Source organism: Scyliorhinus torazame, chromosome 1, assembly GCF_047496885.1.
Source record: "Scyliorhinus torazame isolate Kashiwa2021f chromosome 1, sScyTor2.1, whole genome shotgun sequence".
Taxonomy (NCBI): Eukaryota; Metazoa; Chordata; class Chondrichthyes; order Carcharhiniformes; family Scyliorhinidae; genus Scyliorhinus; species Scyliorhinus torazame.
The window spans coordinates 369821379-369838888 of record NC_092707.1 but is presented as its reverse complement, the minus strand read 5'-3'; the positions used below and the strand labels follow the sequence as shown (position 1 = coordinate 369838888).

The 17510-nt window shown below is 47.2% G+C and overlaps 1 protein-coding gene across 1 annotated transcript in view; it reads left to right on the top strand.

Moving 5' to 3' along the window:
- LOC140426516 (ALK tyrosine kinase receptor-like) overlaps positions 1 to 17510 on the top strand; it is a 1637280-nt gene that overhangs the window by 457453 nt on the left and 1162317 nt on the right. The window contains exon 3 of the mRNA XM_072511388.1: positions 5625 to 5780. Coding sequence (XP_072367489.1) covers positions 5625 to 5780 — 156 coding nt within the window. The remainder of the gene's footprint in view (positions 1 to 5624; positions 5781 to 17510) is intronic.

Genomic DNA, 17510 nt, shown 5'->3' with positions numbered 1-17510 from the left:
CCTTGTGTAAATATACATGTGAAATTGACAGCAGTGATCAGAGAGCTGAAGTAGTCAATCAAACAATGTTTTCTCTGGGGCTCAGGTATTTCAGCGCTCTAATGGATGTCCGAGCTCTTAGCTAAAAATGCATAATGCAGCTTGGCAAGACACAGAAATCCATTACTTTGTTGAAACACCTGTTCAGTATGAGAAATTCACCAGTGTCACATCCCTTGATCAAAGATTTGGAATGGGAATTACTGCAGCAAAGGACAATGTTTTATAAAATATGGAATGGACCAGTGGGAATTGACAGAAACATGTACCTGGTGCTCTCCAGCAATGACAAAACATGAAATAGCCATTCCCACAAAAACAAAAAAGACCATGGATTGGATTCTCCGATTTAAGACTAAGAGCTGACGCTGGCGTGCGAACAGTAGTGTTTAACGCCAGAAAAAAATGGCACAAAAGCTGCACCGATCCTCCATGTGGTGGGGGGCTAGCAGCCACACAGTTTAAAGCCCGCGGCTTTACCTGCGGATAAGGCCGTTGAATTGCTGGGTCCGTGGTTGCGCATGCGCACTGCGGCGGTCTGCAGCGGCCGCGCCGTGCAAAATGGTGAGCGAACCAAGCCTGCCAAAAACTGACACCCTTTTACCAGGCTCTTCACCCCCCGGACCACCCCCCACCAGTGCCCCCATCCCCCGCCAAAGCCCCCCACCTTGCCCACAGAACGGCTCCCCCCCCCCCCCCCCCCCCCGACCATGGTGGCGCTGGACTCAGTGCGCAGCCGCCACACTGGGTTCACTAAAAAAAAATACCATGAGTGACCCACGCCGTTGGGAAGTCGGCCTATCGGGGCAGAGCATCAGGGGAGCGCCTCAGGTGACATCCTGAGGCCGTCCTGATGGCGTGCGCTGTACTCTTCAATCATGCCGTTTTTCAGGGGGCGGAGCATCGCCAAGACAGGGATTCTCCGGCCGATCACCGAACGCAATTTCGGCGACCAGAGAATCTCGCCCCATTTGTTTCCAAGTCAGTGTATTAACAATCTTTCTTTCCAAGGACAATCCCACAATGGAACAGTCTGGCAAAGGAAATAGTTTCAGCCCCATCACTTGAAATCATCAAGACCTATCTTTTGATTATTTCCATTTAAAAGTTTTCATTGTCAAGACTGCCATCTCAGCAAGTCGTGCCAGCACCGCCCATAGAAATGTCGGCAGAATAAGGATATCAATCTCTGATGCCGACTCAATTAAAGCAGAAATACAACACTGAGAGCCTAGAATATCCCAAATGACTCTCTCATGGTGGAAATGGTTTGCCTCCGCCTTGTCTCCTGACTCCTACCCCATGTTAAAATCAGGCCCGAAAGTCCTCACAACCCAAATTATGTGTTACGCATGCCACGTATTTTCAAGCAAATAAAAAGCTGAGTAGATCTTTTGCCTTGCTAAGTGAGACGGCAAAGTCTGAATATTGCCCTTTATTAGATACAATTTCCATGCATGATGTTATTGGATTTCCCTAATGACACCACATTCAGAGAGATTAGAACTGTCTGCATCAATATCCGTCAATCCACTCACATTAACATTTCAAATAAACTGTTTGAGCCATCAAATCATGTGAACACAAGTATATGCGTCATAAAATTCGGATGCATGTTTTGTGGGCAATTCCAGTGGTCTTTGAGGCCCAAAATGTGACCTGCGACCCACACACACCATTGAATGTGAGTCACATCCGATGTGATATTGGTGAAGTTCATTGTGGTGAGAAGGAGAATTAGGTATGATGATGCTGTTGGCATTTATTGTTTCAGCCCCTTTCCCTTTGCTGTGATGGTGATACCTGCTCAAGCTTATCTCTCCGTTACTGCCGAATAACATGACAGAGAATCCATTGCCCATTGGAGGGGAAAAGGGCCTCCTTCCTGTTGCCCACTTGCTCCAGGAACAGCCCATGGCTGCAGTGGTAAATCAGTGGAGCCCCTGTGTTGCTGTGATAAGTTTTTGTTCACTGCCCAACTTTGCTAAGTGCACCTCCCGCTAGGACATCCCCCTGGGACCTTTTAAGTATCAGCCACTCTGCCAGATTTCCTGCCCTCCCAATTGGTAAGTTGCGTTAATGTGGTCTGAACACAGAAATCGAGCTTGCCTCTCAACGATTGCATTAGAGGAGAGGAATAAATGTACCATCCTCAAACAGCTTGATCTTGGCTGGAAACAAAAGTCAACACCAACACTCCCTGCTGGTTTCACGGCTGTGGGTCACCTTGCATTATGTCAGCTAAATGGTCATTATTCACATATATGCCTGGACCGCACAAATGACCAAATAAATGTGTTTCTGCTGATCAGCAATCATAGAATTTACAGTGCAGAAGGAGGCCATTCGGCCCATCAAGTCTGCACCGGCTCTTGGAAAGAGCATCCTACCCAAGGTCAACACCTCCACCCTATCCCCATAACCCAGTAACCCCACCCAACACTCAGGGCAATTTTGGGCACTATGGGCAATTTAGCATGGCCAATCCACCTAACCTGCACATCTTTGGACTGTGGGAGGAAACCGGAGCACCCCGAGGAAACCCACGCATACACGGGGAGGATGTGCAGATTCCGCACAGACAGTGACCCAAGCTGGAATCAAACCTGGGACCTGGAGCTGTGAAGCAATTGTGCTATCCATAATGCTACTGTGCTGCCCTCAAATGTGTCCTTCAGTCAGTCAATCATTTTTGAAATATTCACTGGCTGGATTTCTAATCATCTGGTTGGGCACCAAAAATGGGGAAGAATTATGGACCCCGAGCCTGCAATGCCATGCTCTGGGCGCAACCCCTGGGATTTTCAAATCTTCAGCCAATTGAAGGCCATGGCGCTGGCTCGCCAAGCAGTTAGGGATGGCGGGTGGGCTGCCCATGCTGGAGGACCAACGGGAGACCCTTGGTAGTTCCAGGTGGGGTGGGAGATGCCGTTGTGAGGATGAAAACAGCGAGGGACAAGGATGGGTAAGTTTACTTTCATGTTTTAGAATGTTGCAGCTGCCTGTCTAAAATAAATAAATAAATAATCTTTATTGTCACAAGAAGGCTTACATCAACACTTCAAGAAAGTTACTGTGAAAAGTCCTTAGTTGCCACATTCCGGCGCCTGTTCGGGTACACAGAGAGATTTTCAGAATTCTCAGCTGGTACGGGAATTGAACCCGCGCTGCTGGCCTTATTCTAGATCACAAACCAGCTGTCTAGCCCACTGAGCTAAACCAGCCATCTATGAACTTATAGGGGTAACCCCTCGAGGGATGACCCGTACCAGTTCAGGGTGGGGCTGGGGGTGGTCCATCACTTGATCCAATGCCACCACCCACCTTCTCTCATCATCCTGAGCTCAGCACTTTGATATGGGTGTGGTCCATGCAAAGATGGGCTGCACTCATTGGTGAATGAAATGTCCATCTAAATACGGACATATAGGACTAAATTGGTTGCCTACCATTTGGCGGACGGGTGATCCGACCCTCATTCAAAATGGTTTGGGGTCAGAAACGTAATAATAACAATAATCTTTATTAGTGTCACAAGTAGGCTTACAGTAAGACTGTAATGAAGTTACTGTGAAAATCGCCCAGTCGCCAAACTCTGGCGCCTGTTTGGGTACAATGAGGGAGAATTCAGAATGTCCAACAAGCACGTCTTTTGAGATTTGTGAGAGGAAACCGGAGCACCTGGAGGAAACCCACGCATACATGGAGAGAAGGTGCAGACTCTGCACAGACAGTGACCCAAGCCGGGAGTCGAACCTGGGACCTTGGCGCTATGAAGGGACATGTGGTGGCATGGAGGCCCATAGCACCAAACTACACATCGCCCCACCTCCATTTCCAGAACTGATATGAAAACCCAACTCCGAATCACTTGCATCTTCTTGGGCAATTGAAGTGTGTCATGTGAGAGTGCCTTTAAGAAATGGATGTTTACGCAACGTACCTTTAAGAAATGCAGTGATATCAGAGTGTGGGTGGAGCTTGGTTTTAGTTCAGCCAGTTTGCAGTTTAGTTTCAGTTGGAAGAGAGCAGCTGAAAAGTGCCTGGCTGGTTTGAGGAGAGCAGCTGAAAAGTGCCTGGCGTGTTTGAGGAGAGCAGCTGAAAAGTGCCTGGCTGGTTTGAGGAGAGCAGCTGAAAAGTGCCTGGCTGGTTTGCTAAGAGCTGCTGAAATGGAGAAAGCCAGTTTTGAGGAAAAGAGCTTGGGGTGTGTCTGTGTTTGCAGTGAGCTGGATCTGCTGTGATCTCTACCATGAAAGACTATCTCTGGGCCATTTGGGTGATTTAAACTCACAATAGTAAAGCCTTTAACCTGATGTGTTTCTGTTTAAAGGTGTTAAGTCTCTTGGATGTTGAAAGGAATAACTGGAGGATTATTTAGTGTTGTAAGATTTTTGGGGTTATCTTTGAAGTAAGGGGTGTTAAGAGATCCAATGTTTATTTAAAAGGTTAAGTTGAGTTTATGCAATAAACATTGTTTTGTGTTTAAAAACCCACGTGTCCATAATTGTAATCCCACTCCTGGAGAACAAGCCGTGTGCTCGGAAAAGCAACAATAGCATTAAAGGGGGAGGTTGGTTGAACTCCATGATACATTTTGGGGTTCTGAAAACGCCTCTCCCATAACAAGTGTAGGAAGAGTAAAGTAAAATATTCTTTCTTTGACATTCTTTAAAACATAAATTTAACCTCTCCCTCTTAGGGTCTTCCCTTCTGCTGGTCGGCACGTTTGCGATTGGTGTCTGGCATGCTCCACAGATTCTGCTGGAGTCAGAAAGCTACACTCACTGATAGGAATGCAAATTTCACAACATGTGCAATGGCTTCCTGGGGCATGAGACTGGTCTGAAGGCACAACCCTATAGATTTTGCAGGGCTCACAGGGATGTACCCCATAATTGATCGCATTGGCTTACAAGCGTAGGGAATTTTAGCAATGTTTTCATGTTGGGAAATTAGCATTCTTTAAATGTCATTGTTGAAGAAGGAACTGGTAAGAATATTCATTTCTTTTATTAAAAAAATCAGAATGGCATGCATATGATTATTCTAAAACTGGCTTTGTCGTGGCTAATAACAAAAGTAGTCTTCCAAGTTGTATAGCCATCAGTCTGGTGACTTCCGTTTGAAACCCGCCTTCTCCACTTCTTCACCAAGAGGGGTCAGCAGTTGTTCTGGTCTCTCGGAACCCATCTAGCATTTTAATTTACCTAATTGCTTTTTACCCCAAACAGGGTTGACGCCAATGTTTAAATTATCTGCAGTGTTCTGACTACCATGCGGGGTAAATGCTCCCCTTCTTGCTCAGGTAAACAATGGCAGGAAAATCTCACGTATTCATATTCTGGCTAAATTTGAAAAGTATTTTCAAAGAATTAAATTGCCACTTCACCAAGCGGTTTCCCGGTGTGTTCACATGGTCACTAACACAAAGCAACCAGAGAAAAACATCATCCCACACTGGGCTGGATTCCTGGGAATACTTATGCTAAAGATATGATGATGTCTCTTGGGCACTGTGAGACCTCTTTGCTTTATTAGTGCTCCTTGTATGATTGTTCACCTGCATCATATTTATATTGTTTCAGACTTCTACTGCGATTTCGAGACAGTGTGCGAGTTGGAATATTCCTCCAATGGCGAAGATGGATTGCCGGATTGGATTATTGCGACTCCACAGGACCTCTCCCTAATCACTGAGGCTGCTGTGCCAGATCAAGATTACTCTGAGAAATCAAGCGAGGGTAAGGGATGCAAATACAGAATGGTATAGTTGAACAGAAAGAAAGGCAGGTGGTTGATTTTATTAATGTTATAAATCAGCTGGTAAAGGGAGCATCCAAAGCTCTTGAAAACATGCTTTCAGTTGTTTCGTCTCATTTAATAAATTTGACTTGTCAGCGTTGATGAAAAATACTTCTTGCTATACGTTAAGTGTTTTGGGGTTTTGGAAAGATACTAGTGCGTAGAATCCACTGTCAGAATTCCCTCAAGAATTGCCCTGATCAGAGGAGAGGCCTGGATCGAGACGGAACATCTTTCTGCCAATCTTTCACCAATGTTACACTGACCGATGGGGAAAAGCCCCAAGAAAATCCCAGTGTGTGTTTCTTTGCTGTTTTAGTGGATAGAACACCTACGGCTCAGTATGGCGTAGCTGGAGGAATGGTAAGAATTAAGACAATGTCTCTAATACCATACCTTCCTGAATGCAATGTGCAACCATGAGAAGGTAGGTGTTGCTGGCAGGGAGTGAAGAGAAATCAGAGAAGTAGGTCAGTACTTTCCTCAGCTCTGTACTTCCCTGATCACCATGATGTGGTTGCAAAGGTAGTGGAAACCCTACCTGCATAAACTGACTTTGTGCTGCACAGCTGGAGTTGTTCTGAGGAATTTCCTGTCCATGGCCTGACTGACCTACTGTTGTGTATATCCTCTGAAGGCACATCTTAACAGGGCAAGAGGAAAGTACAGACACATGTCCTAATGCTTCACATTAAAGTTTGCTGCAGTCACCAAACTGAATAAGGCTGAGCAATTCCTTTCAATCGGAGTGTGAGGCATTGCATTGTTCTCTTAAATAGCACATGATTCCATGGTATGTTGATGTCATTATGCGCAGGTAAGGGCATTGAATCCTTGTTGGGTGACATGGGGGTGGCCATTTTCTGAATCCTCACCTAGGAAGCCACAACGACTGAGACTTGACAGAATCTTCCAGCAAGCAGGTGGCACCGCCATGCACAGACATCTCCATCTAACGTTAATAACCATGCATGTTTGCCCAGTGATCACTCAACAGCAATAACAACTTGAACTGATAAAGGACCCTCATTGTAGGAAAATGTCCCAAACCACTTCACAGAAGAGCAGTCAAAGAAAAACTGGCATGGAGTGAGGAAGTTCCATAGACCAATGGGTTGAAGGCATAGCTGCCGATAATGGGGCAAAAATATTTTAGGATGCACAAGAGGCCAAGTTCGATCGAAAATAGAATCAGGCTGTGGCAGTTGAATCAATCCTGATACATTACTGTTGGCTGAGTTTGGAGGTAGCGGAGGTTGCTGCTAACGAAGATGTCATTGCTCACTAATCACAACCCACCCCACTGCTTCCTTACTTTTTGCAAGAGAAATTCAGGAGTGATAAGTGAGGGAGATTGACCCTGTCCTTTTCGTTGTCTGCTCTCCTTCCCCTGAATGAGATTTGCAGGATAGAAAACTAACATGTAAGTCACGGGCTTGAGCAGGAGGAACAGGGTAGGAGTCAGTGCATTCAAGATTTCCACTATTCACTGACTGTGCACCAACTCACTTAATGGGCTGACTTTTATGTTCCCCACCCCCAGAGGCGGAATGGTAGGTGGTGGGGATGCAAAATTGGGTGCCATGGTAGTGGCATCATGCCTGTCAACTGCCCGCCTCACCAGCCACTGCAGGTAGTATAAATGTAAAGTCACCATAGTCCCAGATGATTATCGGCTGATTTCCCCTTTGAGGGGGAGAGCTCACTGGTAGTGGTTTAACCTGAGGATCACCACACCTCAGGTGAGGGGCAAGATTAAGAAGGCGGGACCTTAATGAATAACCTCTGCCGGTATGGGAATTGAACCCACGTTGTTGGCCTTGTTCTGCAACACGAACCAGTTGTCTCGTCAACTGAACTAAACCCGTCCTTGGTGAGGCCCACTGCAGGTATTTTATCCATGGCAGGAGAGACATTGGGTGGCTCACTCGCCCATGGGCCCTTTAAGGCCTATTGGTTCCAATCCCCCACTCTTCTTGCTTGGGCCAGCTATAGCCTCGGTGCAACTCTATACTGACCTGAAATTCCAGGCTCCTTCTGCATCCTCCTCTTCATGACTCCATGCAATTCCAGAAGCAGCCACTGGCCCCAGTGGCTCTGCCGGGTCAAGAGAGCGACCGGCTATTTGATTGGCCAGCAGCACCCGTAGCTGGGCCTTCCTCTCCGATGTGGTCAGAAGTCCTGTCCCAAACCGATTAAAGATCCAACGGCTGTTGAATGGTGGCAGGATGAGTTAGCCAAGCCCAATCGGGCTTGTCCCCCACCATCCTCAGCACCACGCCTCTCCTCCCATCCAAAGGCATCGTAGAATTCAGCTCAATGGTCCAGAAGCAGAAATATTCCTGGGGAAAATGCAGGCCAGTCAATCCAATCGAAGAACCAGAACGGCACCAGGTGCGCAGGGTTAAGTGATGTCTTCCTGTGCATTAATTGCTGTGTCTGGATGATCTGTTGGAACAGATCACCTGTTCCCTGAACTTAAATTTGTTTGACAGTTTAGTTTTACATTATCACTCAAATGCTGACTGCTCTAGTCCCACTTGTATTTAGTCTGCGAGATGTTAATTACAGCTACTGCATTAGGTGGGCTACAGATGCTAATTAGCTCTCCACTCCTCAGAGCGTTTGTGCCCACAGCACAGCCTCAGGAAACCTTTGTTTCCCACACCTGCCGAATCGTCCGTGTCGACTCTTCCCACTTTGAATAACCTGACTGGCCGCTCCTCGATCTCAGTGACTGAGAGCCGTTTCAGTTCCCTTCAGCAGTCTTTCTTCCACGGTTCTGCAGTTTGGGGCATTGCACAGTTTGTGAAGTTGCAGCAACTCCAATTCTCATGCCCAGAAAGTTGCCTGAGTGTTAACTCATTTATGTTTATATTCCAGACTCACTAGTTAGATAAACTGCTACCGCCTAACTCCATTTATACTGCTGGACAGCTCCATTCAATAAAATGTGCCTTCGCTGTGCCATTTCCTTCGCCTTTCTGCAGCCTTTGCTGCTACCATTCTGTATTTTTAAATTTTTCTTATTTAGTGCATTCTCCAAATTACATTAAAAGAAATTGAAACCATCTGTGCATGTACTCGCACATATCCATTGCAGCAATTTAGCAAACTCGTTTAATTATGTTTTGATGAGATATACAATGCTGGACAGCAGCAATAGGGATGGGAGGAATTGATATCACGAGCAATGGGGCTTCAAGTGGCAACCTGTCTGCTTCTGCTGCCGAGCATCCAAGTGTTTTCAAATAGAATTTGTTTATTTTTCTTCTTTCTCCTGGTTGCAGTCTCCATATTAGTTTTGGGTTCCTTGTGATTTTATTAATATTTCAGATATTAGTCCTTCAATGAGGTTAGTCAAGAGGAGACAATTGTGTCAGAGGTGTGCTCTGCAGGCGCATCAATCCCAGAGATGTGGTGGGGTTTCAGAGTGCCTTCTTGCAGACTGATGCGAATGCACACTAGGACTGGATTGCTGGTTGGAAGTGGCACTGTGGGCCATATGTATTGGGCACATCTTCTTCAAGGGTGATGCACAATCAATTGAACAAAGACTAGAGTTGGATACAACTGAGGCTTTATTGCTCTAAGATGTGTGGCCTCCCACAGCAGCTGACGAAATGGCTGCTGAATGGAGTACACGCATATTTATACTCTGCCTACTGGGCGGAGCCAGCAGGCAGGGACTACCGGCGAACCTGTAGTACAGGTCCTGCCTTACATCACCTAATAAAGGTGTAACAGTGGTTTACCACAAAGGGATAGCGAATGATGCCACCAGATTTGCTGCAAAACCTTAAAGCAGGACAAAGAGAATGGTAGGTGGATTAAGTATCCCTCCCAGTAGAAACTTTCTGATTGCAACAGATTTCGCCAGTTTCTTTCTTCTCCATTGGATTTGTGGGCCAATATATTTACTGGAAAATATGCTTATAGAACCATAAAATTGCTACAGTGCAGGAGGAGGACATTCGGCCCATCAAGATTATCATAGAATTTACATTGCAGAAGGAGGCCATTCGGCCCATCGAGTCTGCACCAGCTCTTGGAAAGAGCACCCTACCCAAGGTCAACACCTCCACCCTATCCCCATAATCCAGTAACCCCACCCAAAACTAAGGGCAATTTTGGACACTAAGGGCAATTTATCATGGCCAATCCACCTAACCTGCACATCTTTGGACTGTGGAAGGAAACCGGAGCACCCGGAAGAAACCCATGCACACACGGGGAGGATGTGCAGACTCCGCACAGGCAGTGACACAAGCCGGAATCGAACCTGGGACCCGGGAGCTGTGAAGCAATTGTGCTATCCACAATGCTACCGTGCTGCCCAAGAGTGTACTGTTTCTCTGAAAGAGCACCCAACCTCCCCCACCCTAGCACGTAACCCTACCTAACCTGCACACCTTTGGATACTGAGGGGAAAGTTAGCATGTCCAATCCACTTAACTTGCACATCTTTGGACTGTGGGAGGAATCCAGAGAACCTGGAGGAAATCCACGCAGACATGGGGAGAAAGTGCAAACTCCACACCGACAGTAACCCAAGGGCAGAATCGAACCCAGGTCCCTGGCGCTGTGGGGCAGCAGTGCTAACCACTGAGACACCATGCCACAAGTTTATAAATGTTTCTCCTGAAGGGGGGTGAGGCTGTGCTCAGCTGGGCAATGCTCTATAGTATTTTTCCCTCCTCTCCCAAACACTTTTCTACACGGATACTTTTGCTGTGTTAAAGGCATTATATAAATATAATGTATTATTGCAATTAGTCATTTCAATTTTTCCCTGACGAGGAGAAAAGTCAGCTTAGGCATTTGGATATTCAGTGACAGTTATTTAATAAGCTATGTGCAAAGTAAACTTTAAGGGTTTTCTAAAAAAAGTATTTACTGCAGCAAGATACTCCTTAACTGTGAATAGACTTGCTGCAGAAGCTACCGCATTCTCGATTTGATTGGGTACACTGTTTCTCGGAGTCCTGAATGTAAATGAACTATATTTGTGGCACTTTAGTTCCATCTGTTGTGAAGATTGGGTCTGTTTGGGAACTTTCAGCATGCGTTGTGCATGTTATCTCTGATCTAATTGCACAGGTTAAGGAAAGAAAAACTTACATTTATATATAGTATCTTCTGAGTCCTCAGAAAATCCCAAGACATTTCACGGCCAATTAATTATTTTTGAAATGTCGTCAATGATGTTACATAAGCAAATCTGGCAGCAAATTGGGCACAGCAAGGTCTCACAAATATCAAAAAGATAAATTGCTGATCATTCTAATAGTGATGTCCAAGGGATAGATATTGGCCAGGGCTCTGGAGAATTCCTGTGCTTTACCGAACAGCCGGCACTAGTAACACAAAACTACTTTATCAATGCCTTGCTGATGTCTTGAGCAAGTTGGAATCCATAACCGACTGATTCAGGAGTCGGCGTGTGGCCACTGAGCCAAGTTGATCATGATTGCCTCGCCCTTCATCTTTTATAGTCAGCTAATGGATTTACATGTATCTTTGAATGAGTATTAAGTAGCAAGGATATTTGAAATCTGGGGCGGGATTCTCCGCAATCGGCGCGATGTCCGCCGACCGGCGCCAAAAACGGCGCTAATCAGACCGGCATCGCGCCGCCCCAAAGGTGCGGAATTCTCCGCATCTTGACGGGCCAAGCCCTCACCTTGAGGGGCTAGGCCCGAGCCGGACTGATTTCCGCCCTGCCAGCTAGCGCGGAAATGACTTTGCCGGGCGATGCATGCGCGGGAGCGCCAGCGGCCGCTCACGGCATCCCCGCGCATGCGAAGACCATGGCGAAGGCGGAAGGAAAAGAGTGCCCCGACGGCACAGGCCCGCCCGCGGATCGGTGGGCCCCGATCGCGGGCCAGGCCACCGTGGGGGCACCCTCCCCCCCGGGGCCAGGTCGCCCCGCGCCCCCCCCAGGATCCCAGAGCCCGCCCGCGCCGCCTTGTCCCGCCGTTCGAAAGGTGGTTCAATCCACGCCGGCTGGTATAGGTTGACAGCGGCGGGACTTCGGCCCATCGCGGACCGGAGAATCGCCGGGGGTGGGCCCGCCGACCGGTGCGGCGCGATTCCCGCCCCCGCCGAATCTCCGGTGGCGGAGAATTCGGGACACGGCGGGGGAGGGATTCACGCCGGCCCCTGGCGATTCTCCGACCCGGTGGGGGGTCGGAGAATCGCGCCCAAGATGTGTGGAGCAAACTCTGTCGCTTTGTAAAGTGGCTCAGCTTGGTCAATCAGTCGGAAAGGATACTCATCCACGGCCTTGCCCCTCCCTGTCCCTGTAACCTCTTCCAGCCCCTCAGGTATCTGAGGGCGGCACGGTAGCACAGTGGTTAAAACAGTTGCTCACAGCGCCAGGGACCTGAGTTTGATTACCAGCTTGGGTCACTGTCTGTGCGGAGTCTGTACGCTCTCCCCGTGTCTGCGTGGGTTTCCTCCGGGTGCTCCGGCTTCCTCCCACAGTCCAAAGATGTGCAGGTTAGGTGGACTGGCCATACTAAATTGCCCTTAAATGTCCAAAAAAGGTTAGGCGGGGTTGCTGGGTTACAGGGATAGGGTGGATATGTGGGCATAAGTAGGGTGCTCTTTTGAAGGGCCGGTGCAGACTCAACAGGCCGAATGGCCTCATCCTGCACTGTAAATTTTATAATTATATGATTCTATAACTCTGTGCGCCCCCAATTCTGGCCTTCTGCATACCTCCAGTCTTAATTACTGCGCCATTGGCAGCTGGCCCTTCAGCCGCCTAGGCCTCAGGTTCTGGAATTCCCTCCCTGAGAGGAAAGCACAGGTGTAGGAAGGGGAGAGTGTGACTGCTGGTGATCAGGATAGAGCGAACCAAGGGAAGATAGAGAAGGCCGTCTTGCAGACACATTGTCCCCTCCAAATAATACAATGTATTTGCAACTTATGAGGATCAGGACGTTGTTTGGCGGGTGGAAAGCCAGAACGCTAACCGTGGGCAGGAGAAAGTCTAAAATGGGGGCAAAAGAAAGTCATAGGGAATTTGATATTTGGGAGGACTGATAGCATCTTGTGCAGTCACATACGAGTGTCCAGAAGGGTGTTTTGCCCATTTGATGCAAAGGTAAAGGACATCTCGGGAAGCTGGAGAGGAACTTGGAAAATTATGTTGAGCGAGGAGGTCCTGCTAAGGGAATATCAAAAGTTGAGAACCAAAGTTTCTCAAGGACAATAAGGAATGAGCAGGTCTTTGCATTGATGCCCATGTCCCTCAAATGAGTAAAAGAAAACTAAACACCTGGACCTCGCAGATAGTCATATCCCAACCTGCTATGTGCTAATTGGCATAGCGACAGGCATATCGGAATGATGTGTGACTGTTTAAGGCAAAGAGAACCAACAAAATGAATTTATCCAGGAATGAAAAATGGATTAGTGAAATATAATGCAGACACGTAATGTAAAAAAGAAAAATCCCTAACCTATAGATATAGGATCATAGGATCACTAAGGGATAAATAAAATGAACTCCCAGATAACAACAGAAATGGCAGAAATATTAAATAATTATTTGTTTTGATATTTACCAGGGAGATAGACCAGGGAGTTCGTGGACATGGCATTAAAAGAAGAGATCAAAGGGGATAAAAATAATTTTAATAGAAAGGAGTGAGATAATTGACAACACAATCAAACTTGAAGAGGATAAAACCACTGGATTGTATGCATTCATATTAAAATAAATTAGGAAGGAGATAGCAGAGGTACTATCACAGATTTTTAAAAATTCATTAGAAAACGGAATAATGCCAAAGGACTGATGGAGTGCTAATATTACTCCTACATTTAAAAAGAGAGATAGAACAGGCACATGCGCTATAGACCAACTAGCTTAACGTTGGCAGTAGAAAAGATAGTGGAATCCTTACTCAGATGTAATGGAAAAACATCTAGAGACTGAAAATATAATAAGGAGTAGTCAGCACACATTTCAAAAGGGAAGGTTACGCTTGATTAACCTTATTGAATTTTTTGAAGAAGTAACAAAAAGAGTAGATAAGGGTACTGCAGTAGATTAATGCAGTAATATATATGTATTCCCAAAAGACCTTCGATAAGGTCCAGTGTAGTAGAGTCAGGAGTAAGGTCAGCACATGTGGAACCAGGGAATGAGTGAATAGCAAACTGGCTACAAAACAGAAAGCAGAGAGTCAGGGTTTAAGATGTTGTAATACGCCTTTAAGGGATAGCATCATGGCATCAGGAGAGAGGAAGTGTGTCACATGATCCAGTCATAGTTTCACTTTGGCTTGTGAAGAGCACACACCACACAGCTCTGCTGCTGATGCCTCCAAGCTTTCTATTCATCTATGTATGTTCTCATTTGCCCAGTTTAAAAAAATAAACCCAACATGTTCACACGATTCTTTATGAGTGCATTTATATCATTATAAAAATACAATAAAAGGTATGATTTTTATTCAGACAGGCAAAAGTTGGAAAGTGGTCCACCATTCACGTAAAGGATTTGCACTCAGGAATAATTTCAAGTACAATTTCAAAATCTTTGAACCATGTCGAATTGTGGGTGTAGTTAATGAAGGTGAGGACATAGAATCAGAGGGACCTGGAGGTACAAATATACTAGTCAGTAAAAGTAGTGACACAAATTAAGTAGGTCATAATAAAGCAAACACAGCCTTGAGGAGGACACCAGAACTAGGGGCCATAAAAATAATGTAGTCATTAATAAATCTAGGAGAGAATTCAGGAGAAATCTCTTTGCCCAAATTGTGGACTCATAATCACATGGAGTAGTTGAGGTGAGTAATATAGGAGCACTTAAGTAGATGCGAGACAAACACCGTATCAGGGTGTCACCTGAGGCCCTCCCCCAATTCTCCACCCCCATTGGGCCAACTTCCCGATGGCGTCGGTCGCGTGTCCTCTCAGTTTTCGGGACCTCACGTGGCGGCTGTGGACTGTGTCCAGCAGGGGGACCATTCTGCTGGCCGGGGTCTTTGGTGGGGGCTGGGGTGACTGCTGGGGGGTGGTCCGAAGGTGGCAAGGGGAGATACTATCTGGCAGGCCGGGTCCATGCGCGGCCAGTGCCATGTTGTACGGCGCAGCTGCCTCAGGTCGCCGCCGGGCACATGCGATGCTACGGACCCGGCCATCCTCAATTGACAATGTAATTGTCAATTCCGCCCTGGGAAAAAGCCTCCAACTGTTCACCCTATCTAGACCCTTAATATACCCGCCATCAGATAAGGGGAAGACCAGGACCTATCTCTCACCACCACCACCCTGTTAATTATTGAGGAGGGCGTGACTAAGCGTAATATCCGGTGTTGTCTAGACATCATACCTGGTCCAATGTATAATTCCCACATTACACCACATCCGGTTCCCACGATACGTCACTTCCGGCTCATATTGATGACGTAGAGTTGGCATGTCCCCAAGTAGGGTTGGCACGCCGCCAATTTTTTGACGATAAGCATTTCCCGCTGGGCACATGCGATGCTACGGACCCGGCCATTCTCCGTCCGTATCTGCAGGTAAAGGCTGGGGGCTTTACGTGGCACGGCTGCTAGCCCCCCACCAGGCGAAGCATCAGTGTGGGAGTGGTGCCGACATTTTGTTTGTAAGACCAGATGCTTCCTCTGGAGGTAGCTGCAAAATTGGAGAATCCAACCCAATATGTTCCCCCACCAGCAGGTTTGTAGGTGGGGGGGGGTTGGGGGCCGGGGGGGGGGGGGGGGGCGAAGAGAGTGGGGCAACATGAAATTGAAGGGCTGGGATTCCCTCTAGTTCCCGACCACACGGCGGTTTGATTCTGAGGTGGGCAAGGCCTCGGACAGGAAGCCTGCACTTGCTCCAATGGAGGCTCTTAACCATTGCCCTCAAATTTAGGCTGACAGGAGGATTGAAGTTACATGGAGGAAGGCCGAAAAAGGGCAGATTATATCTCAAGGGGAATAGGAGGTCGCTTCCATCAGAAGCCTCCTTCTGAAGCTGGACTGACCTTCTCCCCCATCCTCAGCAACTTCCCCAAGACCCCAGTTGCCTATCCAAGCCTTCCCGACCTGTGACCCCTTAAAATTGGCTCAGCCTCCACTCCCCGGACTTAGGCTCCAACGTTGTCATAAAGTTCCTCTTCCATCCACTACACTGCTGTTGCTGCAGGGACGAGAGATATTCTGGACAATCAAATTGGCCAACAACTCTCTAAGGCAGAACTTCCTCTCAGTGTTGGGTGGAAGGCGCCCCCTGAAAACTACATAGATTATCATAGAATTTACAGTGCAGAAGGAGGCCATTTGGCCCATCGAGTCTGCACCGGCTCTTGGAAAGAGCACCTTACCCAAGGTCAACATCTCCACCCCATAACCCGGTAACCCCACCCAACACTAAGGGCAATTTTGGACACTAAGGGCAATTTAGCATGGCCAATCCACCTAACCTGCACATCTTTGGACTGTGGGAGGAAACCGGAGCACCCGGAGGAAACCAACGCACACACGGGGAGGATGTGCAGACTCTGCACAGACAGTGACCCAAGCCGGAATCGAACCTGGGACCCTGGAGCTGTGAAGCAATTGTGCTATCCACAATGCTACCGTGCTGCCCCGCTCATTCAAGAGTGAAATGGCTGTAGGGCACTCCGAGTACAAACCACAAAGAACAATACAGCACAGGAACATGCCCTTCGGCCCTCCAAGTCTTAAAGGTCGCTAACGTATCTGCCTCAGCCAACTCACTTGGCAGTGCATTCCAGTCCACCAACACCCTCTGTGTAAAAAAACTTCCCCCGCATATCCCCACTGAACCTATCCCCCTTCACCTTGAACTTGTACCCCCTTGTAATTGTCAATTCCGCCCTGGGAAAAAGCCTCCAACTGTTCACCCTATCTATACCCTTAATAATTTTATGAACTTCCATCAGGTCGCCCCTCAGCCTCCATCTTTCGAGGGAGAACAATCCCAGTTTATTCAATCTCTCCTCATAGCCAATACCCTCCATACCGGGCAACATCTTGGTAAACCTTTTCTGTATTCTCTCCGAAGCTTCCACGTCCTTCTGGTAATGTGGTGACCAGAATTGGACACAAGTATTCCAAATGTGGCCTAACCAACGTTCAATTTAACTGTAACATAATTTATGAGTTTTTACACTCTTTGGCTGGTGGGACGTGAGACCCCGCTGGCTTTAAAACCCAGGTCCTGAGGGATAAAGGACTGGAAAGATCTTTTAATGAAGTTACATGAAGAAAAGTGGGAGGAGGCTCATGAATGGTGTGTTTCTGTGCTGTAAATACTAAGTAACGATCCTCTTCACCTTTCTGTTTAGCCTCTCCTTTAGAATGTTCCTTAAAATCTTCCTCCCAGTCTAATGGCTTGCTCAGTGTCAAGTAGTTTGTTTGTTAACATTCCTGTGAAATATTTTGAGCTATTTTACTACATTAAGGTGCTGCATAAATAGAAGTTGTTGTTACTCGATTCAAAACCAGTTGCACGAGGAGAGATCCTCTCAGGCAACGCAATGGTGCATGGAGTCAATGTACTAAACATTCTGTCAGACAGAATGTTCTGGATTCTCGCTGGCGGGATTCTCCGTTGTGCCGGCAGCACATTCACGCCCGGGCATTTCCGACGGCGTGGGGCTGCCAGAGTGGAAA